General features: G+C 47.3%; 1 protein-coding gene and 1 long non-coding RNA gene across 3 annotated transcripts in view; one reads left to right on the top strand and one right to left on the bottom strand.

The window, feature by feature from the left end:
* Nucleotides 1–25,103, top strand: part of LOC149335226 (uncharacterized) — a 57,268-nt gene that overhangs the window by 29,829 nt on the left and 2,336 nt on the right. For both annotated transcript variants that reach the window (XM_089551905.1, XM_089551906.1), the window contains 12 exons: nt 4,446–4,553; nt 8,577–8,669; nt 8,915–9,047; nt 10,262–10,377; nt 10,719–10,782; nt 13,150–13,264; nt 14,436–14,536; nt 16,437–16,555; nt 17,064–17,163; nt 19,309–19,548; nt 21,465–21,725; nt 23,379–23,642. In XM_089551905.1, coding sequence (XP_089408031.1) covers nt 4,446–4,553; nt 8,577–8,669; nt 8,915–9,047; nt 10,262–10,377; nt 10,719–10,782; nt 13,150–13,264; nt 14,436–14,536; nt 16,437–16,555; nt 17,064–17,163; nt 19,309–19,548; nt 21,465–21,725; nt 23,379–23,642 — 1,714 coding nt within the window. The remainder of the gene's footprint in view (nt 1–4,445; nt 4,554–8,576; nt 8,670–8,914; nt 9,048–10,261; nt 10,378–10,718; nt 10,783–13,149; nt 13,265–14,435; nt 14,537–16,436; nt 16,556–17,063; nt 17,164–19,308; nt 19,549–21,464; nt 21,726–23,378; nt 23,643–25,103) is intronic.
* LOC149335225 (uncharacterized) overlaps nt 17,068–25,103 on the bottom strand; it is a 57,653-nt gene continuing 49,617 nt past the window's right edge. Inside the window, exons 2-3 of the long non-coding RNA XR_016284024.1 lie at nt 24,837–24,951; nt 17,068–17,189 (exon numbers count right to left, since the gene is read on the bottom strand). This is a non-coding gene — a long non-coding RNA (uncharacterized LOC149335225). The remainder of the gene's footprint in view (nt 17,190–24,836; nt 24,952–25,103) is intronic.

Genomic DNA, 25,103 nt, shown 5'->3' with positions numbered 1-25,103 from the left:
AAGCACACCAGCGGCAGTGTCTTACGATGACATCGTAAAAGCGCTGCAAAAGCACTACGACCCAAGGCCATCCGAGGTCTACAGCCGGGCTCGCTTCCAACGACGAGATCAACTGGGAGGAGAAACTGTGAGCGCCTACGTAGCCGCGCTCAAGAAGCTCGCTGCCGACTGCAATTTTGGAACGCTGTCGACAACAGCTACCGGGCAGGAGGGAGACGCAGCTTCTTCTGCTAACACCACCATGCTTCCCTTGGACGTGATGTTACGCGACAGATTTGTGTGCGGACTGAGTGACGAGTCACTGCAGCAGCGCCTGTTCGCTGAGAAGGACCTCACATTCAGCAAAGCTTACGACATCGCCGTTCGAGCGGAGAGCGCCGGTCACCAGCAGAGAGGGATTCGCCGGAACACCGAGCCGGTACACCAGACAAGCAACCAGGTGCGCAAGCCTTCTGTTGTTGTAAAATCGGTCAAAAAGGCACAACGCTGCTGGCGGTGTGACGACCAACACAACCCCCAGGGATGTCGATTCCAGTCAGCCACGTGTAATTTTTGCCACAAGCGAGGGCATATCGAAAGAGCATGCATTACGAAACGGAGACTTGCCAAGATAAAGTCACCTTCCCAGCCTAATCACAGCGTCAACGCCTCAGAGAATACGCCGCTATCTGATCTCCATGGAGCAACATCAGCAACACCATCTGTGTTGTACGACCTGAACACCATGAATCTCGGCACGCGACCGAAGATTTTTACAGAAGTAAGCGTACATCACCAGCTGATTAAGTTCGAGGTGGACTCCGGCGCAGCCTGTACTCTGATCAGTGAGGACACGTTCCGAACTTCATGGCCATCTGACGCACCCGCCCTGCAACAAGACGACACGCACCTGCGAACGTGGTCAGGACAGAATCTGCCACTATTGGGCTCTGCCAACGTGCAGGTTAACTACAACGGCCAGACCCATACGCTACCTCTGCTTGTTGTGAAGGGCACAGGATCAAGCCTTCTAGGGAGAAACTGGTTTTCTCCACTAGGCGTGATGATATGCGGCATACACCAGACGCCGAGCCAGAACATGGTTGAGCAACTGCAAGAGAAATACGAAAGAGTATTCTCGGAAGAGATTCCAGGAAACGAAGGGCCCCCGGTCACACTGGAGTTGTTGGACAACGCGCAACCCAAATTTCTGAAGGCCAGGCCGGTGCCGTTTGCTCTCCGAGATTCAGTTGAAAAAGAGTTGGACAAACTGGAGCAGCAAGGTGTCATCGAGCCGACGCAGCATTCAGAATGGGCCACACCACTTGTCGTAGTTCGCAAGAAGAACGGAACCATACGCCTCTGCGGAGACTACCGGAGCACCGTCAATCTTGCGACTAAAGCGTCCTCTTACCCGCTACCGACACCTGAAGAAGTATTCAGTGTACTGCGTGGCGCAAGAGTCTTCAGCACATTGGACCTCACCCAGGCGTATCAGCAGCTGAAGGTGAGCGAGTCAACTGCTGAATTATTGGCAATTAACACACTGAAAGGCTTGTACAAAGTCAAGCGACTGCCTTTTGGCGTAGCTGCAGCCCCGGCCATATTTCAAAAATTCATGGAGACAGTGCTTCAGGGCATCCCAGGAGTTTGTGTCTACCTTGACGATGTCATCATCAGTGGCACTTCCACTGAAGAGCATGCAGTGCGCCTAGAGCTCGTTCTCGAAAGGCTAGCAAACGCTAATTTGTGCATAAGCAAATCGAAGTGCTGTTTTGCGGTGCCAGAGGTGCAATTTCTGGGACACCGAATTGATGCGGAAGGCATTCACCCTACCGAGGACAAAGTGCGAGCGATCACAGAAGCACGAGCTCCAACAAACAAGCAGGAGCTACAGGCTTTTCTCGGACTCTTGACGTTCTACGACCGGTTCTTGGAACAAAGAGCTACCGTGGCCAACGACTTATACCAACTCCTTCGGAAAGATGTGACATGGACATGGTCGCCACGCCATCAGCGGTCATTCGATGCCCTGAAAGACCTGATTCGAAGATGTACAGTCCTCCGCCACTACGACGAAAGGAAGCCTCTGCTTTTGGCTTGCGACGCATCACCGTACGGAGTCGGCGCGGTTCTATCGCAAACTGACGAGCAAGGAAGGGAAGCTCCCATCCCCTTCGCCTCACGTACGTTGTCGCAAGCAGAACGCAACTACGCGCAACTTGACAAAGAAGGGCTAGCCATCGTCTACGCGGCGACACATTTTCACCAGTACATTGCCGGCCGGAAGGTGACCTTTATAACCGATCACCGACCGCTATTGGGCATTCTGGGACCACAAAGGCCTATGCCACCAACTTTGTCTCCGCGAATGACACGTTGGTGCATCAAACTCTCAGCGTACGACTACGCTCTGGTCTACCGCAATGGGAGTAAACATCAAAACGCCGATGCGCTAAGCCGTCTGCCACTAGACGCAACTGTTGACGAACCATTTCCACCAGGAGACGTTCTGATGTTCGAAGCACTGCCAGAACCTCCGCTTACAGCAGGCACAGTTGCAGCATCTACGCAGAAGTGCGCAGCTCTCCGGCTAGTTTACACAGCTGTTCAACAAGGCAACGTGCATAAACTCAAAGGGGACAACTTCGACGCTTACCGCAGGCGAGCTACAGAGTTGAGCACCCATCGCGGCTGCATCATATTTGGGTCCCGAGTTGTGATGCCGAGAGAACTACGCGCACAAGCTATGTCTCTCATCCACGCCGGACATCGGGGCATCGTTGCAATGAAAAAGTGTGCCAGAAGCTACATGTGGTGGCCTGGCATTGACAACGACATCGAAACAGTGGTGCGAGAATGCAAGCCTTGCCAGAGCAGCCGGAGCGCCCCGCCGAAAGCTCCTGTCCCAGAATGGGAAAAGCCAGACACACCATGGCACACACTGCACATTGATTTTGCAGGACCAATTGAGGGCTGCACTTTCCTTGTGGTCGTAGATGCCTACACAAAGTGGCTTGAGATAAGGCAAATGGGACAGACGACTTCGGCAGCAGTCATTGACAACCTCCGATCACTATTTGCAACGTTCGGCCTGCCGCGCAAGGTAGTGTCGGACAACGGAACACCGTTTGTGTCTGCGGAGATCCTCAAGTTTTATCGCGACAACGGGATCTCATCAGTTACATCGGCCCCCTACCACCCAGCGACAAACGGACAAGCCGAGCGCTACGTAGCCGAGCTAAAACGCGCCCTTGAAAGAGATCAGACAGGCTCGCTGCAGCGCCGCCTTGCGCGCTTTCTCTTCAAGCAGCACACGACGGTTCAGAGCACAACAGGCGAGACCCCCTCGAAAATGATGTTCGAGCGTGAAATGCGAACCCAGCTCACAGCCATCCTCCCCGAGCCAAAGGCAGAGACGTTCCGGGAAGAAAAAGCAATTCCGCGCTGCGGCACGCTTAATGAGGGGCAGCGCGTCCTCGCCCGACAGTTTCTGAAAAAGCCACGCTGGGAGGAAGCTACAATTGTCAGACGCATAGGCCTGCGCTCTTGGCTCGTCAACATACATGGCACAGTAGCACGCCGACATCTCAACCAGCTGCGTAGATTTACGACGCCGTCTGAGAGCTGTCTGCCAGCGGAGAGAACACGTGCACCATCTTCCCACATAGCCTGGCACCTCTTCCCGGAAGAAGAGACTTCGCCCAGGACAGACCTAGGAGACACAGCGAACAACAGCCAGCCTACAAGTGTTTCTCCCCCGAGCGCACAAAGCCAGCGCGCCTCCACGCGTGAGCGCCGACCCCCTGCACGATACCAGGCAACTTTCTAAGGGGGAAGGAAGTGTTGTGTCCCCTTATTGCTTTTGTGTGTGTGCGCCCCCGCACCCTCCTCCTAACGACCACCCGCATCCTCCTCCTAACGACCACTCGCATCCTCCTCCTAACGACCACTTGCCCCTCGTCGCACGCTGTCGCCAGATGCCCCCCATGGTGCGCCCCCGCATCCTCCTCCTGTTTTGGGAAGCCACTCCCTCCCGTGGACGCTTCTCCGCTCCCTCCTTTCTTCGGGCGGCCAGTTCGGCTCCTGCCTCGGTCGACGCTGGTCGCACCCTCATCGGCTTTAAATAAACGAAGTCTTAAAGTGCCGTGTGCGTCTTTCGCTGCATTCAACACAGCGACCGGACACGACAGAACCTTAGAAGGCTCCCGCTCTTATTTTTGCCGGTCAGCCAATTAGAGAAATCCTCCATCCTTGCGACTCGCGCAATGCCTTCCTTTTTTATTGCTGCAAACAACTGAACATGTCGTATTGTCGTATAGTACGTCAGAGCATGGGTATGCTACAACGCTTCTCGGTACGGTCGTTGAAGCTTCAAATAAAATTATTGACATCATTCTGACGTCGAATAATTACTTCCATTCAATTTTTTGTTTCCAATACTTTTCTTACTTTCTTTTTTCAAGCATTACGTGCGAGACATACCAACGCATGCTTTCGAGATATCCACGGATGGGCTTGGTGGAGGACCATCCAAGATAAAAGCAGCTACACTCACCTACTACTATCTAGTGGTAAGTCTGACGCATGGTCATCCGTTGCACATCGTCAGGCAGGGCGGTGGCCAAGTGGTTGAGCATCTGCCTCTCATGCGGGAGGTGTGGGGTTCGATCCCCAGTGCTGCCGGGTATTTACCGGCGGTACAATGGGTACAAGCTTTCCCCTTTCCTTGTGCCCGGCTTATCTAGGGCGAAATGCTCGGAAAATGGGTCCTTGACCCCACATTGAGTAGTCGAAAACACCTTGTGATATGGCGCTTTTTGGCCACCGATGCCTTTGCGCCTTTAAAATTCATCATCATGAATGAAGCAGTACAGGAGCGCATTGTTTCAATTAACTATACTGATAAACCGGCAGCAGTATGCCCTCCTCGTCAAATTAAAAGCTTTAGTTCAAGATTCAGCGGTACCGTCAGTTTATCTATGCGGTAGCATTGTCTAGCGCGACAACAAACATCACACATTTCTGAAAGATAGCTTTCCTTGTGTCAAAAAGTTATCTGCTGGCATCGGACTACCTGATATCTTTTTTAAAATAGCATGCTGAGCGACTTAGCGAATGATCACAACTGCGACTAATCACAACTGTTCGCAAATAATTAAGATAGGAACCAATCAAAACAAAAAAACAGCTCAGGTTGGTCTTCTTTTTTTGCGCTGTTCAGTAATCTATGTGAATCTGTCATTCGAAATGAATTTTTTGTTAAACTTTGTTGTTTTTGTTGTTTTGTCATATTTTTGTTAAAACGCATCTCGCTCATAGGTTGCGTTTGCAGCTTTTAGTCCAGGTAACCGTCCAGTTTTGGAAAGTAAAATTTCATTTCATTTTGAAAATGGATAATAATAATAAACTATAGCGTTTTCTTAGCCAATACGAAAATGTTTGTATTTTGTTCAGGAAATATATAAAGCACAGGGTGCGTCAAAAGTTGCTAGGCCATGGGGTTTGCTTTAGAGTTCTACAGTGGGTAATCACGACACCAGGTAACCTCAAGGTATCTGCAGTGGCTAGGTGAAACATCAATATCACCTCTGATAAGCTTAGTGGCTTCATAGGCATCTTGAGTTTCATAGCATACTGCTGTACAGCAGACCTTATGACCTGGGAACTTTTTATGCATCCTGTACCTGTGATGCTAAGGACACAGTGGACAACCCTCTTCTATGTTGTGCTATCATAACCAGTTTTACGTAATACCGTGGGCGCATAGGAAGACTAAATCTAATTTTTTTTAATTAATCTTCACGGCGCCCCCAATTTTTTTTTTAACCTTGGCGGGTTTGGCTCAAAAAATCACATCCGAAAAAAGGGCGCCATTACGTAAAGCTTTTTTTTTCTCAAAAGTTTTCGCTATGCGTCACCGCGCGTTGCGCTATGAGCTATAAGCCCATGCATCATTGCGGATTTTAGTGCTTAGCTATCCCTCGCAAAGAAAGCGGAACTCGAAATGAATGAAAAATACATATTGAACGGCTAAGCTGCTACCTGACCCAGTTAATTCAGCGAGAAGTTGTCAGAGATCTGAGAGAGAGCGAAATAACATTTATTTCTCGAGCTTGGTATCTGTTAAGGCTGCTTTCTGGTTTCTGCGTTAGATTAACGATGGGTCTGCTGGTCCGTATGCCTCCCTAATATGCCTTTGCGGCTATAGGCTCCCAAAGCATCGCCGGGTGGCGCTGCTGCGCCTGATGTGCAGCGCCATCTATGGGAGAAAAGTAAAAACTGGGGCGCTGCTCGCTGCTCGCGCTGCTTTCACCACGCTTCTTTGCACGCGCGCTTCCTTGCACGAACGCGCGCCCGCGCTGTCGCGATGTGTCGCCTGCATGAGCCACAATAAGATCGTTCAGACTGACGCGCAGTACTGCAATGCAAACTTAATTAAAGGGGGGAAACTGATTAGTCGCGTCTACTGTGTGGAGCAGACGGTCGACGATGAGGAGGCCCATTTGACTGTAAAATGCGTTTCTCGAGTGAGTATTAACGTCGTACTGTATGACATGTAACTAGAGGTAAGTCCACGGTATAATTATATGCTCGAAATATGCGAAGTGCTATCAGCTGTGAGAAATAAAGCGAGACACTTGTTGATCGTAGTTGTCAGTTGTTGCATGCGATGCGCAGGGCGATCCACTTACGTGCGAGTCGAAAGGACATGCGACCAGGCAACAGTTCGTCAACATTCTACTCCACCTTGGGGGAACCCCCTAAACATTTGACCACCATTGTTCACACTTGCAAGTGCGACCTGCGGGTCGCCTTCTTGCTTGAAACGAAAACTCTCCGGAATAACATTGCTTGCGCGCTTTCGAGAATTTCGTCTGCTTTGACTGCGTCTCCTGCACTCGCGCTCGGTGCGATTCTCAATGCACTACGGTGACCAGGAGGATGTCGTGACGGTATTGATGTGCACCGCAGTCGTATAAGCGTCGTGATGACAGCGACAGCGGCGCGCTTTTTAGGGCCGGCCTACCGACCTGTTTGCCTGCCGCCGCCGTCAGAAAAATACGCTAATATTGTTTGTTCGCGTTCATACCAAACCCTGGAGTAGAGCAACGTCAAAAATTAATCATTTTTGAGGATCGTTGGCCAATACCGAGCTGCTGGTAGAAGCGATAACTGCGATACAAGCATATTTCTTTTCCAAAGCCGCTTTGCTGATGCCCAGTGCTGCTCGCCTGTTGTCACCTGGCTCCGCAGTTAAAGGCATCACGGAAATCGGTCACGTCTTTGTTTTATTATGTGACGGTGAACATAGTAAAACGGTGACGCGAGTAGCACCTTTATTACAGCGCTGGCCAGTTCCGAAGTGCCCTCAGCTACAGCATCGGTGCGAAATTATTAGGCTTAGCGACGACTACGGCAGCGAGGGAGCAGCGCAGCTCGTCGCCCGGCGTGGCCGCGGGCGACGTCGTTGCCGAAAGCTCTACTGTCCGCGGACGGCGTCATTGCCAAAAGCTCCACTGTCTCGCCGATTAGTTCAGCGGCTTGCGACTCCCAGTCGCAAGGCTGGAAAATCGAGCAGCGAGCGACTTGCCTGCGCGTCGTCTGTCACTTTTTTCGTGCATGGTAGGGACAGACTCACTGGCTCTCCGAAGAGCGCGGCCGCATACTCGCGTGTTCGCGGTAAGAGTGGATCACCGTGTACATACGCTTTGGTTTTTACATTACGGCCTTCGTACTACCTCCTTTTTGCTTCGCCGAGACCGCGTCTGTCAGCGCGAAGATTGCGCCTCGCGCGACTCTCCCGTCGCACGTGCACACAAAGCTAGCAGGGCGTCTGCTACGGCGCTGGCGTCGCGCTCCCAAACTTGAGCTTGGGTTCCCTATAGAGGCCCATGCTAGAGTCGACCGCGAAGCCAAACAGGCTTGATGATGATTATGATGTCCTCAGGCTTAATGGCACATACCCACGGCGGGGGATTGGCCAGGGTTATAGGCTTGATTTTGCCGTGGCAGACACCTCTCGTCGTCTTCTTATTATTTCTCTTCATTTTCATCTTCTTCGCTTGACTGAATTAATGGCGTATATCCCGAATTATGCTTCTTAAACAGCTTCTCGTTGTTAACCTAGCTCTCATTTTAACGGAGTAGTATGAAGCGATTGGTTTTTTTTTTTTTTTAGAAACGACGAGTGCTCTGGATCGCGGTAATAACACGAGCGGACCTCTGAAGGAAGGAAACTGAAAAAATTTTAAATATTCAAAAACATTTCTACCACGGCCCTTGACGAGGCTATTAATGCTTACTAACTACGCTAGAATAAAGCCTCACGGATTAAACTTAGAGAGTCTCTAACTAAAAGTTAGAACGAGGCAGTATTAGCGTTTGAAATACAAACTTACACCAGTCAGAAAGTTGGCAAACTCACATAGAGAGAGCCATGAATCTATAGTTATATATTGCCAATAGTTATTCAGTGTATTGGCCGCCACGAGCATTTCTTTCTTTTTCTAACTGTTTCAGTCCAACAAGCATTCTTTTTCACTTTGATGTGCAAATTAACTTCTCTCTGCTGCCTCTCAAATCTATGTTTGCAGGACGATATGGTGTGGGACGAAGACAGGTCGAAAAAGAACATTCCGATAAAAATTAGTGCTCGCACATTTTCGGCGGACAAGGATGGTTTGAAGGTATGAACTTTCCTCCTCGTGTGTTATTTTCATTGCGTTTGTGCTTACTGAAAGCACTCTTTTTTAGAATCGTAATGTGAAGTCGGTATTCTAGAGAAGGTGATCGCCACAATTCGGTGCCTATTAGTTTAACATTTCTAGAATGCCGAGCATTACCAACGACCTATTGTTTTCTGTAGACCCAAGGCAGGATTCGTCGCGATGTGAAATACATCACTCCTCTCTCTTTATCTCGCCCCCTTAAGCCATACTTCGACATCACGCTCAACATTCACGACCTGACGACGGTCATGGAAAAAATGAACGAGAAGATGAACGTGCTGTCCTGCAACGATGAAAACGAGCAATCCTTCACTTGGCTTCAGGTTGGCTTCCCAGGTAAGAAAACAGCTTCGAGTTGCCGGTTATAGCAGGAGCACAGCAATCGCAATCGTGTGCGTTCCGCGACCTTAGGATACAAAGCATCGGCTTTGACCTCACCGCACCAGCGCGTACAGTACGAGGCACCGTGCATTATGAGCGCCGAAAGGCAAATAGGAAAACAAATAAAAGTCACGAGTAAGGAGCTGTCCGCAGAAATGAGAATGACATCGCTGTGCCATTCATGCTGTGCCAGTCATACTGCGCATGCGTTAAACTTCTACGCGTTGCTGTCCCTGTCCGACGTCGCTCTGAAGATCTTACACGGTTATGTTCTGTATTTTTCTTTATTTCAGGTATAGGACTATCCAGCTTTTTTGGCACAGCCCTTAGCTTGCTTTTCTTTTGTGGCATCACGTTAGAAACCGAGATGGAGCAGTACTTAAAAGAGTGGTGAAGAAAAATTTTTGGTCCGCGTTTTTGCTCTGGGAGGATGCGTACGATATTAGTAAACACGGATAACCACGTGCAATTCTCCAGCACTCCGTAAATAATTTGTAATTGATTTTTATGCGAAGCATACTAGCCGCACAACCGAGCTCTTCCTTGCTGCGCCGCGCGCGGCTGCGTAGCTACCACTTTACCTACATCGGCGTACCACGTGATATGACGTCACAACAGCTGTGAAAGCTGGGGCTCAACTTGTGCGCTCGCTTGCGGACGCGCAGCCTCCGCCGGCGGTATGCTTCGCATCCTAGGCTTAACCATAAGCTAAGCCAGGCCATTTTTTTCTTTCTGTTTCTCTGTTTCGGTTTGAGGTGCCAGGGACTGGTTGAGACCTCACAAATGAGTACAAGATCACGTGAGCGCATAAGGACTGCAATATAACCGCTGCTCTGTCATTTTAATTCATTCGGACTCTTACGCTAAACTGCTCCTGAATCCAGAATACCAGCAATTCAACAAAGAGCGGTTGTATTGTAGTTTTTGTGCGTCTCACGTGATCTGGGGCCCACTTGTGACTTCGCAACCGTCTTTCGACTGCTGAAACCGAAACCAAAACTGAATGGAGTAATAATTTAATTACAAGTTAAGTACAGAGTGAAAGCGAATTTCTCGTGGTTATTCTTGCTTAGTAATTTCTTACGAATTATCCCAACTCAAAAATACTCCAAGAAAATTTTGGTGTCCTAACTCCCTGAACGCTCCCGTCTTGCACTCTCTCCACACAGTTGGCGACAAAGATGTGCTTAATGCAGCAAGCGCTGTTAGCGTGGTGAAAGAAGCATTCTTGCGGAACCTCTATCAAATCGGCCAGTTGACTCCGCCCAGGGTACCACGTGTTCTGGTAAGTTCGGCCCACACCACCACGCAGCAGATTCATCCATTCCTGCTGGACAACAGTGCGACACACTGGCCTTTCTTAGCATATAACGATGACTTCAGAGCTGCAGTTTTATTTGACCCTCCCGTTTTTTAGCTTTACTAAACGTTGCACCGTTTATGTGATTAATCAGCTGGGGGGAGACAGCTAACAGTTAACGTAACAGTTAACGTTAACGTAACAGCTAACGTATAACCTAACAGTTAAAATTGTCCGGGCGGACATGAAACCAGAACAGACAGGAACCCGTGTGATACGATATATTCCTACTTAATGCTGACCGCAACCTGTTACACGCATTTCAGGTGGACTTCACGAGTGACGAAGTATTCGTGACAGCATTGATCCTTGAGCGTCCGCTCATAATCAGTAAGTATCGGTGTACCATTGCTTAACAACTACGGTCCGATAACAACACTGATATCTCGGCACAAACTTCTCCCAGTGAAGTTTTCGTTCTTCTTCTGGTTTCTCACTCACCCAGCGAGAAAAGAAAACCTCTTATATATTCGTTTACGACCGTACCTCTTTTTTTTCAAACGTGAGTGTCAATGCCTGTAGGGGATTCACATTTTCCATAAAATAATAAAGACTTTATTTGATTTAGTAGCACTTGCCTTTGCAGGCATAGAAATTATGATTTAAGTGTTGTTTCAAAATCTTTTACATTATCTAGGACAAATTGCGAAACGCAACGTATAATCGACCAAACTGCAGCATTATGTAAATGGTTCACATATGTACCAATAATTGGTCAAGATTGCAAGCCTTTTTTTTTGTACTTTTTGAGAAAAGAAGTTGCATCTTCTGCCGGAATACTTGCTCGACAATGTGAAAAGTAGAAATTTTATGCTTATTAATCTCAGTTTCGTTGTTATTTTCTGGAGCATACGAATGCCGTTGTTATTTACATATTCATTAAAATTTGCGTCTCTAGCGTGTGTATGGCAAAACGCTGTATTTTGTCACTTAGCTATTCTGTGTGTGTTTTACAGTTCAGTCGTCAATGACATGATGTTTAAGCTAGGGTTAAAGTTAAAGGAGTAATTGCTCATCAGCGTCCTTCCGAGCACAGTGATATGGCTACAAAGGAAAGCGCAGGGTTTTTTTTTTACAGAAACCACGCAACCAAATTAAAATGCATCCTGGTCCAGGGCTTGCACCTGGGACTCTCGTCTTTCTGAGGCAGTCGATGTACTAAGTAGGCTAACCAGGACAGCTACCAGATGGCCGAGAGAGGTGCTAGTCTAATGCGTTGTTGATGAGTTCAGCCTCGCCCTGCTACCTTATAGGCGTATAATGGACCGTCATTGTGAGTCTCTTGCCTCATCAAAAGCCCACTTTTGCCAGATGATTGATTTCCTTGGAGGTATCTATGCCAAGGCTGATTCAAAACTAGACTGGCACCGCCTCCTCAGCCTTGCCTTACTTTCGGTGCACGTGTGTTAATGTGAGTGTGTTGCGTGTCTTTTGTTCCGTAATGCTTTGTGTATTGTGATGTGCTTTGTTCTTCGTGCTCTCTTTGTTAATATTTCTCGTACGCATATCATTTCGCTCCAATAAATACCATGCTCAAGATGAGTTCTACTCAGCATAGTTGGTAGAGCAACTGCTCCAGACAGGCAGTGGTCCCGGGTTCGAGCCCCCGGCCAAGACGTATGTTTCTACGGCTGCGAAGATCCTGATAGAGCTGCGCAGCTTTATATTGTACTCGTACCGCTGCGCTCATTTGAATGATAATGACTAATTACTACGTTAACTGCACCTACTCCAATTTTCGGTTATTAATAAACACACTGGGTCAGCCAGGGTCAAGGCTTTGCCTGCAGACCTGCTTTCCCTGCCTTCATTTGTCCCACCTCACAGACATGTACGCACCGTGGTGAAACGAAAAGCCAATACTATCCTAACCTATCCACGATTTTTAAGCTTTTAGCTCCCGTTGTCGGCAGTGTGGTGACGTCACGCCGAGAACGAGAGCCAACATCCGGGCACTGAATTCCACTCATCCGGGCACTGAAACGAGAGCATCCGGGCACCGTACGAGATTTAACGAGACTCTCTAAGCCCTCCTACACAACCGGTATACAAGCGCCGGTAACTTCGCGCTGAACGGGTGGTGGCGTTCCTCCCATCCTGTACGGTGCGGCTCCGGTGTCCACCGAGATGACAGAGAATTAATGCGTAATTTCCTTTCCTCAAAAAGCGTTGCGTTCAAAGGGCAAGGCATCGCGCCGAACGGGTGGTGGCGTTCCGCGGACTGCCTGGCAGCGCTACAACACTCTGTCGCATTCCACTCCTAAAGGCGAAGAATCTTAAGCATCATTATTTAGCAGTTAATTAGCATTTATTAATTAATCAGTAAATAGTCACTAATTATTAATTTGTCATTACTTAGTCATCAATTATGGGTGACGTAATCCAGTAATGACGTCAACAGTGTCACATAGGCAAAGTGGTGCGGAAAGCGCTTTCGCCTCTACGCACCTTAGACAGTTTCGAACGCGCTGCATATACATTCTTGTCAGGCCTGCGCCTCGTCGTGTCCGCGTACGCTTCGTGTTATGCCCGTAAACATTTCATGCTTACTCTACTCTCGGTTACGGCAGAGGCAGAGATTTTTTAGCACAGAGCAGTAGAATACGTGCTTCCCGGAATGATCAGTCAACCCACCTCCATGATCTAAGTTGCGCTTCTTTGTATAAGCTGCAGCGGTTCGATATTTTGTGTATGCAGGTGACTACGACAAAAAAGAAAACTATGGCGTCAAGAGTTTCGACATGAAGGAAGCCGTAATCCAGCTCAAAGACTGTCTGAAGTTATGCTCCCTCAGTGGCCCTAATGACTGCACGTAAGTACTTATTTTTGAAACTGGTTTCAAGGTACTATCGTCTCAAGCGGTTAGCGCTTCATTGCAATAAGCCCGACGACCGAGTTTCGGCGAATAACATTCAGTCGTTCGAGCACGCCGTAATCCAACCAGTATATTGCCGAAAAGTCGTATGGGTGGGGGAGGGGAGCAGCATTTTCGGTCAGTATTTCCGTGTTATTCTCTAAGCCAATAAAATTTTAAAATTTTCAAGCTTTACATGAATGTCTGCTGACTAAGTCTTGCAGTTAATTGAATTTCTTTTAGCCCAAAACTGTGAACTTTTTACCAAGGTCGCAAAGAATTGAATATTAATAAACCTGGCTACGCTAACTGAAACCAACCTAAACTCACATGACGCGCAAGAATCCGTCGCTTCTTATTCAAATTTTATGAAACAATAGTTGCTCTTCAGGCTGCGGGTGCTTTGCGCCAACTGACACTATAGAAACCAAATGCAACTTACGTCTGTTTCCTGTCCCTATTTCAATAGGCAGCTGTTACTCGCATAACTTTTTAATATTTGCCTTTTAAGGGGCGCATATCTGTTTTTCATATTTCATCTCTCGTCTTGTGTGAGGCTTCCTCTGTGTTTCCGTCCTTTTTTTTTCCCTGAAATACGTAAAACTACGATGCACGTACAACTCGCGTAACTTTCTGCACTTTCGCATATTTCATTGTTTTTGTAAAGACAAGGGCAAAAATTAGCCGACACCTACACAATGCCCAGACTGAGTTACGATAGCACGATCAGCCCGTGAAGGCGTTGCCGCAACACTTCCGGTTCGGTGACGTCACTTCCGTTTTGGTGTCTTTACTTGGTATTGGCCGTCACATTCGCCCAGTCTTCTCGCATGACTCCGCACGAACAAGTGATATGTCTGGTAACGGGATACGATCCACAAATGCGCTTACCATTTAACTAGTCATGCTTAGTCATGATATGTCATGGTCATAGACGACTACATTTCATACACATATATTGCCTAACATTCCTAAGTGTGACACGGGGCACCGCCAAACGAGCCGACGAGCTCCTTCTTCAATTACATCATGGCCTCCAAGATCACCCGTCCGCATCACCCGTCCGGGCGGGTGATCTCGGAGGCCATGGTCGCATAAAGCTTATAGTCGCCTTCCATTCTCTCCTCAGTGCTGCAGCGTACTGCGGTGCCTCTTGCTATCTGACCCGGATGTACAGCGAAGACGACCAGCACAACCTCGAAAAGTCTGTCGACTGCAGCGTTTACGCAAGTAAGTACCCGTGTTACGAAGATCCGTCCCGACTGAATTAATCATTTATAACTGGCATGAGCTATTTACCAAAATGATTACTTGAGGAGTAAGAGCAGATTCTGACTTGTATCAAAAAAGGGGGCAGGCCGGTCTTCGGAAAGGTACTCGAAAATAGACCACATCTACACCACCATTCAGGTTTTATAGAGAAATTCACAAAATATAAACAATATGAACAGCCCCCTATTAGTATTCATAGATAGAGAAAAAAACCATCAAAGTTGAAACATCAGCTGTCATGCAAACATTGCGTAACTATTATTTGGAAGAGGAATGTTTAAAGGGACTGCAAAATGTCTGTAGGGTTTCAAGCGGTCCGCAGCCCTCCTTGGGAAAAGTGATATACTATACCAGTCAGGGTGCCAGGCAGAGAGACACGATCTTACTAATACTTTTTACCGCTTCGTACATAAGATATTCAGAGGATTGGCCTGCGATCAGCGGAGGATGAGAGTCAGTTGAGAACATTAGAGGAACCTTATATTGGCTGAGGACATTGCTCTGCTAAGTAAATTGGGGGAAGCATTGTAATGTATTACTGAGGATCAAAACACTGGAAGAAATACGGTGATGCTCAGAATTAATATGAAGGTAAGTATAGTTATTCTCGATATCCTGTGAAGCAATCAGCAGCTTGCGACGGGCCGCTTCGTATTTGGAGTGATAAAAGAATGCTTTCATTCAAGGCAAATAGTGACCGCAGACCCTGTCTATGGCAGGAAAGTAGCTGGGAGAAAAATAACGGGTTAAGTGTAACCGATGGTGGTTAAGTGTAACGGAGTGGATTCCAAGAGAACGCAAGCGTTGCAGGTGGCGGCACAGAGTCATGTGAGTGGAGGACGTTGAAAGGTTTGCGGGGTTAACATGGCCGCAGCTTGCGCAGGACAGGGGCGGAGGTCAGCTGGAAAGGCCTTTATCTCACAGTGCACTTAACGGGGGCTGGTGATGAAGATGATTAAACCCCTAGCACAGTTGGACGAGTCAGGGTCGTCATAAGCCGACTGTTGTTTCTGGTGCATGACAAATCAAGATCGTCGTGCGTTTTCTGGCTCTCTGTCTCCGGGTGAAAGGTGCACTGAACAGGAATCTAACTCGTATTTTTACCGCTGGAACTCGACCTACACGTTCCGAGCGTTCTTATAAACTTCGAATTATTGCCCTGTGCAGCTGATTTCCCTAATTTAAATCGAATTAAACGACCACCTCCCGTGTTTTTTTTTTTTTAATTCCCCGCAGACGGTGGGAGGAGTCAGCCAACCTTTCAACCAGTCCCGTGGCGGCTTGCCGCTCTGCCATCGGCGGAGTGATACGTAGTGACCGGCGAAAGCAAAAAGAGTCCACGTATATTTTTATTCCCGAGGGCCTGATTTCGAGCTATGCAGTCTCCGACTAGATATACTTATTCACGGAATCCTAATAAACAAAATAAAAGCGAAAGCAAAGCCGCCACGCGACTGCCTGAAAGGCACTCCATGCGTTGGTCGACCCCTCCCACCGTCTGCTGGGAATTAAAAAAAAAGGCGGGAGCCGGACATTAATCCGATGTAAATGAGAGAAATCGGCCGCACAGGACAACAAATCGCAGTTTCTAAGAATGCTGGGAACGTGTAGATTGAGTTCCCGCGGCAAAAAGGCGAGTTCACATTCCTCTTCAGTGCATCTTTAAGGCGAGTGGTGCTTGTCGAAAGCATTTTTTTTTTTTTGCTTGCCGACAGACGAGTACTAAATGACCATTTTGGCGCCACTTCCGAAAAAAAAAAGTGTCCTTTATGAGGTTAATGAAATCCCGTGACACAGTGCTCCGGGAAATCAACGCTTCGGTATTTTTTATTTTTGTTTGCTCTGTTCTCGGACGCAGAAAACAAGTATGGTCTGAACCGGAACCTTACCCTGACCGAGGATGCCGTCGAGAAAATCGTGAGCGCAGTGAGCGACAGCCAGTTCTTCCTCGTCGTCAAAGGTCGTTACGGCTTCGGGGTAAGTGAAGATTGGGAAATCTTTTGCTGGGGACCCTACTGGGCACCTAGTGAGGACCCTGATTTAAGCTAATATCTTATTTAGTTTATTTACAACTTTTAGCGTGGACAACTAAGTCTCATTATGCATCAGCATTTCTATTACCATCTTTTTTTCGTGCGTCACGTGACCTAAACATCAACTACGCGTCACAGCCATCGTTCGGCTCATGAGACCGAAACAGCATGAAAAAAAGAAATTCAGTTATAAATTATTTAGGTGTCATAGGCGAAAACCATGTCGTGATCCATGTATTGTAATGTATAAAGCATCATTTGAAAGAAGAATACCTTCAAAAAATTAACGTGACTATACTCCTTTAAGTGTTTTTTTTTTTATTTTATTTTAGTGATATTTCAAGACTAGCATAGCATACTTCTGTTTTTTAACAGAACAACTATGTTCTGTTTGAAAAGAACAAGCTTAACTTGTATGGAACTCGTATGGAACGGAATGCATTCACTTGCAGGATCTTACTTTGATTGCGGAGACGGTAGATGATTCCATCGGCTCGCTTCCGCAAACATTCGGCTCCAACGACCCAGAGATGCGAGACAGGCACAAGAGAAGTAAGTACGCTTCGTGTTTGCTGTCACTGCGTGAGATATGTCCAGCACTATTTCATGAAATTTGATCAAAGTAAACGCATGCGCTATAGAACTATTAGCCAAAAAAACACTGCTGTAGAGTGCCGCTTTGTGACGTCTAAAAAGCAGGTTACAGCGATGAGCGGGTCTAGACGGATTGACGAGTTAGAGCAGGGAGAAAGCCTTTAAAAGTGAGCGAAATTTAAGAATATGGGTTGACGATTCGAAATGCTTTGGTTAACCAAAGCATTTAATTTTAGCATTTTAGCAGCGGCCTGCAATTGCAGGCTGCTGATATATTGGCAGCTTTAGTTGGATGCTTCACGAGGCGTGGAAACCCAAAGGCATAAGGATTTGCTGGGCTAGTTGGTTCATTTCTGAATTAAAGAGTTAACTGCGCGAAAGGGTTAGGACACCAGGGAGATTCACGACACTTAGAAGCGTTTCTAAGTGTCGTGAATGTGCCTCCCTGGTGTCCTAACCTTTCCGCGCAGTTAACTGTTTAATTCCAAAGGCATCAAAATGAGCAGATTATGACTGCCTCTATAAATGGTAAAAACAATTAACGGGGATGTTTACGCGTTGTTTCAAGTTTGGTAGAGTCACCAATCGAGATAACAGGCACTGCTGTAGAAACCAAAACTTTACGGACGATCATGCGAACTGATGAGGCGAAGCTGTGACAGCAGAGTGTTTTTGCCTTTCGCTTTACATTGGTCGTCTTCCGGTTGTGCCTTTGAATTTGATTACGCCTTCCCCTTTTCGTTCTGCTGATACGTGAACTTCTGGTGAGTGAAGGCTTCTTGGGGGTGTAGGTAGTGTGAAGGTTTTCTGTCTTTGTCTTCCCTGAGGCGAAATAAAAGAAACAGCTACGGCTACGTCACTTCCCCTGCTCATCGCAACCTCAAGGAAGCTCACCCCACGTCCCATATGGGTCACGCAGCCACACACAATGAATCCACTGAAGCGTTCACGCCCACATTTGTAGCGCATTGATATGAGGCTCCATGCTCATTGGTCAAGAAATGACCACGTGATACTCGAAATAGTGACTTCATTGATCCATTTATTACGACCTGCTCATCACTTCTTCTACTTTTGGTACTGCTGTTACTACTGCTACTACTAGCAATAGTAGCAGGTGTACTGGACTCTAGTGAAGCAACTGCGGATTCTCGTTGACTCAGAGTCGCTTAACTCGAACTAACGGATCTTGTTAACAGGTTCGGTCCTGTCAACATGAAGTGCAATAAAATGCTCATCTTAACTTGAATTTCGCATGATTGGAACAAATTTTCGGGATCGTTCAAGTTGGAATTATCGTACATTGACTCTACTACACTACTGCTACTACTATTGTTACTACCATTATCGTTACTACTCCAACTATGACTACTACTTGAAACCTTAGAGGGCAACGCAAAAAGACGGCACAGAACGCAGCAGAAACACAGGACGGGCGCTGACTACGAACTGTTTATTGTGAAGCCATCCCGCACATTATGAAGTCGTAATAAACCACGTGACAGTCAGGGATCCAATGAAGCACGAAGAAAATGGGGGCGAAAGGGGGGGGGGGGGGGGAGAGAGAAAAAAGTACGGTATTTTCATCCACACGGCCAAAGGGCAATGTCCAAAACAAAAGTAGCAGCAGGCGATCAAGTTTTGGACATCGCCCTTTGGCCGTGTGCACATGACCGAACATTTTTATCCCTTTTTTTCCCCCTTTTGCTCCGTGCTTCATTGGATTCCTGTCTGTCACATGGTTTATTATGGATTTATAATGTGGGAGGTGGCTTCACAATAAACATTAGGTGGTCAGCGCCCGTCCTGTGTTTCTCTGTTTCCGCTGTGTCATGTGCGGTATTTTTGCGCTGCCCTCGAATGTTTCAAGTACGAACCAAAAGCCCAAGGGCAAACTTTAGCGCGACTACTACCACTACAACTATGCACGTACTACTACTGCTACTTAGACAAACACCACAAGAATGACGACTACCCCATAAACCGTAGGAGGCCTCCCTGATAAGATGAAATTGATAAAGTTTATGCTCATATGCGTTTAATTCCTACATGGGGTGACGGTGACCTGAAGAGACCGCCTTACGGCGTCTGTCCCTCTCGCAGTCGGTCCAGAGCTGCACGGCTTCTCCACCAGCCAATTCGGCGTGCACCTGAAGGCCGCGGCGCCTTCTTCGCTGCACGTGGGCACGTTCCCTCTGGAGGACTGCGCCGACATCTGCCGGGACCGGGACGACTGCCTCGCCTTCTCCTCCTGCCTGTCGAGCAACGAGTGCGTCCTCAGCTTCGACAGGACTCCGCCCAGCGACGCCGTCGAGAAGCAGATCATGTGCTCCGTCTTCTCCAGTGAGTGCTCAAGAGGGCAAGGGGGCGCCCCTCTTTGGCCTCGGCATTTTCCGTGTACGCGTCGCATTTGGAAAATAAATCCTAGACTGTTCCCCCGACTGAGAATCGGCATCTGCAGCAGCATCCTCCCCCGTCGGTCCTTTCTTGTACACTCTTCCTTCCTTTCTTTTTAAGGCGAAAGCCTTTAATGCCTCATCGTTGTCAACAGAAGGTTGTCAGAAGAGGTGTCACGCTTTTCGGTTGGTAGAAATGGTTATGACGTCAGAGTGCGCGGATTCGAAGTAATGAGGTCTCACCTACAGATGCCTGACGCCCCCTTTTGGAGCAGACGACAACTAATAAAATAGTTGTCGTCTGCTTCGACAGGGGGCGTAAGGCGTCCGTGGGTGACCACATTACATACCCCATTACTGGCCATGGATACAGCCGAACTCATCGAAGCAGAGAGGGAGTCGTGCTAAAGAAGCTGTCAAAGTCGGCAGTCAAAGCGTGTAGTTGTAATGTGTAGTCAAATAAAGCGCTAGCACAGCACAAACAGTCTCGCAGTCAATGCCAAACAGTCTCGCAGTCAATGCCAAACAGTGCGCCAGGAAAGGCTTTCGCTTTGCAGCACTTTGGAGAGCCAAAGTGCCCCCTCAATTTTTTTCACTCCCTCCTTCATCCGTTCTTTTACGGCGCGGCTCGGGTGTCCACCGAGACACGTGAGACAGTTACTGCGTCATTTCCTTTCCTCAAGAACCACTTTATTTACTTATTTAAACAGAAAGGAGTAAAAATGAAGTAAGCTGTCCTTTAGCGCACTTTCTTTCATAAACAAAGAGTGGACTAGAGGGCAAATTACTCCCTTTTTATTCCCATACACACTTATTCGTGTTTAGAGCGTAAATGCAGCTTCACGTTATCCCATATACGCCGAAATTTCAAGAATTCGAAAAATGCTGAAATATCTTTTATACAAAATATTCATATCCCTTCAGAATTCAGAATAATCTACGAGTATTTATTGGTGGAAATATATTTCTCAACGCCGACTTTCGAGCCGTCCAGCAATGTGGGATACTAGGCAAATGCGTCTATTAAGAGTGGTAAAGCTTCAAACATTCGAGATCGGCTTCCAAATAATCACGTGCGGTATTTTCCTTTCGACAATGCGCAAAAAAATTGTTTGGTTTTCTTGAAGAACCACTTTCCAGTCGATGGGGTCGAATCTGAAAAATGGCGTTGAAAGAAGAGTGACGGATCTTTCTGAACGCAAACAATCCACAAGTCGGAATGCACGCAATGCAGCCCTTGCATAGGAAAAGTTAAATCCTCTTGAACTTACTCTAGAGGGCGCAAGCTTTTACGCAATGATCTTTTATATTTATTGCGCAAAAAAAAATGTAGGTTAATTGATTTGTTCATAACTTGATAAATAAGAACGGGGTGGAGCGCTTATGGCAGGATCTCTCAGATCATGAATGGCAGTTTACCAATATCCCGCAAGGGAAAGTATACAACAGCTGTATCTTCCGGTACTCACCTATGGGGCAGAAAAGTGGAGGCTAACAAAGAGGGTTCAGCTTAAGTTACGGAAAACGCCGCGAGCTATGGAAAGAAAAATAATAGATGTAACGTTAAGAGATCGGAAGCGGGCGGAGTGGGTGAGGAAACAAACGCGGGTTAATGACTATTCTACATCGCATAGGCTTACACGAATAGCTCATGGCTTTTCGAAGGCATGTGCTTGGTACTTATCAATACGTCTACCTTCAGCGTCGTAGAAGCGTACACAGGTAGCTCCAACTTGATCGAAGACGTTGGTTCAATTCTCGCCAGTACTTCTAGTCTCTTATCCATCGCGAAGGTGAATAGCTTAAACCCGTTCGAAGACATGCCCCTGATGCCTGGTGACTGTCATCCCTTCTCGCTCGCAGAGACGTTCAAGGACAGCTTCAACGAGTTGGAAGGCATGTCTCTGGACATGACGGCGAAGAAGTTCGCCGCCGTGCCGGAGAACGAGGACTGCGCGCGGCTGTGCCTCTCCGAGAAGGACTTCGACTGCAAGTCGTTCGACTACTGCAGCCTGACCCGCGACCCGGCCACCGTGTGCCGGCTGCACGACACGCACCTGCGCGAGTACGGGGACCCCGCCAAGCTGGACGCCAAGAACGCCGAGAAGTGCTTCCACTACTCCAGTGAGTGTCGGCCACGCCACAACTGCGGGTTATATACAGGGCAGCATAACTTACACTCTAAACACGAATACAGTTCAACCTCATTATAACGAATTTGAACGGGCCCGGCGATTACTTCGTTGTAGCTGTATAGTGTTCGTTATTGCCTGTGTTGATTGTGGTTGCAAGGTGAATCGTCATTCCTTCGTTACATCCATTACTTCGTTATAACGAGGTTCGACTGTATGCCTATATGGGAGTAAAAAATGGAGTAAGCTGTCCTCCAGCGCACTCCTTGTTGTAAAAGGGACTGCGCTAAAGGACAGTTTACTACCTTTTTTACTCCTTTTCGTTTACAGTGTATATACGGACTCATCACAGTAGGAAAGGGACGAACGTAAGAATCCTGCTTTCCTGTGCACGCATTCTCCGCTTCTTTTATTCTTTCGCTATTTATTTCTCCTGTTTTGTTTTTGTTTTTTTCGCTGAAAAGTGGCAGCAGTCGTCCCGGTACGCTTCACTGCATCCAGCTTCCAAACTGTAGAGTGTATTTCGGTCGACTATATCTCACTCTTAAGGAAGGGTTAGTCTCTCCAAGTGATTTGAACTCTGACTACCATGTGTGGTGCTAACGTAAAGCTGAAACTAACAGACATCACCCTTATGTCGTTGCTCGCTCCTACCTGATGCTGTTCAGCGCTAAGCTATGTTATCCCACGGTGTGAGTTGATTTTTCTTGATTAAAATATACAGTAATAAATGAAAAACCGAATATAACACGAAGAGATTGTTAAAAGCAGTCCAGCGTCGCTCATAGCCTGAGTCGCTTTGGACGTTAAAAACCCATAAACCAAAAGCAGTCTAAAGTGAGACATGCGCTGACAGTAATGTATTACGTGCGACATATAGAAGAAAACAGAGCAAAGTCCCTTTAATAGCCCCAGTAGCCAGATTCCTAGTGGTCTTCAGTTGTAATCGCAGACAACATCAGACAAGAGTTTCCACAACTGAGGTACAAAGCCGTGAAGGGTGGTAAAGCAGGGTATCGACTCTTGTCAGGAGATTGGTTGAAGACGGTGGACTTGCACATTTCTGTCTATTACTCTGCAATTATAGTTACAATCCTTTGACATTACTTTAATGTCGCTAACGGGAACACAAAAGTCGTTAGTGTAATGTTCTTGCTAGTTCCTCACTTCTTTAACTGAAGAAATAGTCGCTGAGCGGCAGTCGCGAGTTCCATTAGCAGAGAACACGTCAACTAAGTTCCCGCATTTTCGCTTACTGCACTGATTTGCCACCCCAACTAGTCAGGAAAAATTTCGCTCTGTGGGGTCAATGGCCTTTTTAAGCGTTTCAATAGCCGTCTTTGCGATTTATTCGTTCTTCGGTCACCGCTGCACTGTCTGTGGCCATGAGCCTTCTTAAATATTTTTGTTTGTCTTTTTTTTGGCATTATTTGCTACACTGCTACACTGCCGCGCCAGAAACTGCTTTGCGCAATGTTTTATGTTTCACATTCCCTTTAAGTAATTCCCTTCGGGCCTTTGAGGGAATAATAACTAATGATGGCTACGATGAACGGGATGAATTGAGCCAAATTATGGAGGCACTAACTTCGGCAGCGTATAATGATGCCACCATGCGCTCTGCGCTTTCCCAACCCCTACGCAGAGAAGTACCTGTATGACTTCAGCAAGACGAAGAGCCAACGAATCATCGGCCGCCAAGCGTTCACCGTCATCAACCAGGTGTCGGTTGAAGAGTGCGCGCGCCAGTGTTGGGAGGCCACGTTCGACTGTAAGAACTTCGACTTCTGCTCGGCATCCGGCACGCGGAAACTAGGCTACGGCGACTGCACCCTGTACGCTCGTAGCAACGACCCCATCAAGACCACCATGTCACCCATCTGCTCGGCATACACCTACACGGGCAACCGTAAGTATTTAGGCGAAAGCCTTTAAGCGCTGATACTGTCGTTCGTTAACAAAGCGTGTCACACGCGTTTAACTCGGGAACTAAAAACGATAGAAGAAAATCAGTGGTTGCTTCAGATAGAGGAGCAAAAAATGAGCCTAGAAGCCAAGTTTGATGACTGTAGAGTAATTAGTTAATTAATTATGGCAAAAATGTAGAAATTGCGTCTAAATAGCGCGGACTTCGATATATCCACGGGAACGGTGTGACGTCACATCCACCAGAAGTCGTCACGGTATAGTGAAAATTGTCACAGATTGGTCGGGAAAACGTCGGATTTGTGTCAAATTAGATGAAAAAATGTGTAATTAAGCGTAATTAACACTTAATATCCCCAAAAGATGTATAATTTGGGTATTGATATAGCCACGGGAACGGCGTGACATCATATCCACCGGAAGTCGTCACGGCATAGTGTCCTCGCCTTTCGCCTCTCAACACTTTAGTTGCCAAAGTGTCCTCGCAGTTTTTTTTTTCTTTCACTTCTTGAGATAGGGTAGTACGTCTTCAGAATGGTACATTGCTGGGCTAGTTGCTGCATGTTCTCAACGTGAATGGTGCCATGGAAACAGCACAAGACAGAAGACACTGATAAGCTAGTGGTGTATTCTGTCATGTACTGTTTCCCTCGCACCTTTAGCGTTTAGAATCGCAGCCCTTCGTGTACATAATATCGGCTCGCGGCAGGTCAGGACCATAACGTATCACCTTATCATCTATCGCATATCGTCTTATCATTATCCTTAGTATACTTAGGCTAACCCCCGCAGTTTAGCGATCGTCTTAACCTCCCAACATTGGCCATAGGCCTATACAGCTTAGCTATCGTCTCAGCGTTACCACCTTAGCCTGAGGCCCGCGCCTCAGCCGTAGACAAGAGGGAGATTATGCTACAGCGTTTGTCATACACGCCTTAGCGGTCGTTTTCTGGGCAATCGTGATTGGTTCGTGAGTCCATAGCGAATCATAAACAAGTCTCAGGCTCGGCGCTTTTTGCAATTCGCGAACTCAGAAGCAGAAAACATGCAGGAAATTTTCTGCATCTCATTTTTTTTTCACACCGAGAACAAAAAAAAGAAACCCTCAGCGGTGTGCACGAATGTCTTTACCATTCTCTCAACCATTCTCGATTTCATATGCGGAAAAATTTCTCACCAGTGCTGTAGTCGTAGATCCGCAGAAACTCGACGATAGTAGAGCAAATGACTAGAGAGTCGACTGCCCGTAGACGCCGATAAGATTCAAGAGGTTGCATTCGGTCACGAATAATCTGCAAGAAAAAGAAAGTGAAGTAAAGCTTGAGGAATTTACCTTTTTAAGGGTTATGTTAAAGGGACCAGCAGAAGGGGCAGACAATATTCGAGAGAGCTTTAGAGGTTTGAAATCATTTCTTCCTATTTCAGTTACATTTATTTACTAGTT

This window comes from Amblyomma mixtum, chromosome 7 (genome assembly GCF_055824585.1).
Source record: "Amblyomma mixtum isolate Tamu chromosome 7, ASM5582458v1, whole genome shotgun sequence".
NCBI lineage: Eukaryota > Metazoa > Arthropoda > Arachnida > Ixodida > Ixodidae > Amblyomma > Amblyomma mixtum.
The sequence above is the reverse complement of the archived record's forward strand: the minus strand, read 5'-3'. Positions and strand labels throughout refer to the sequence as shown.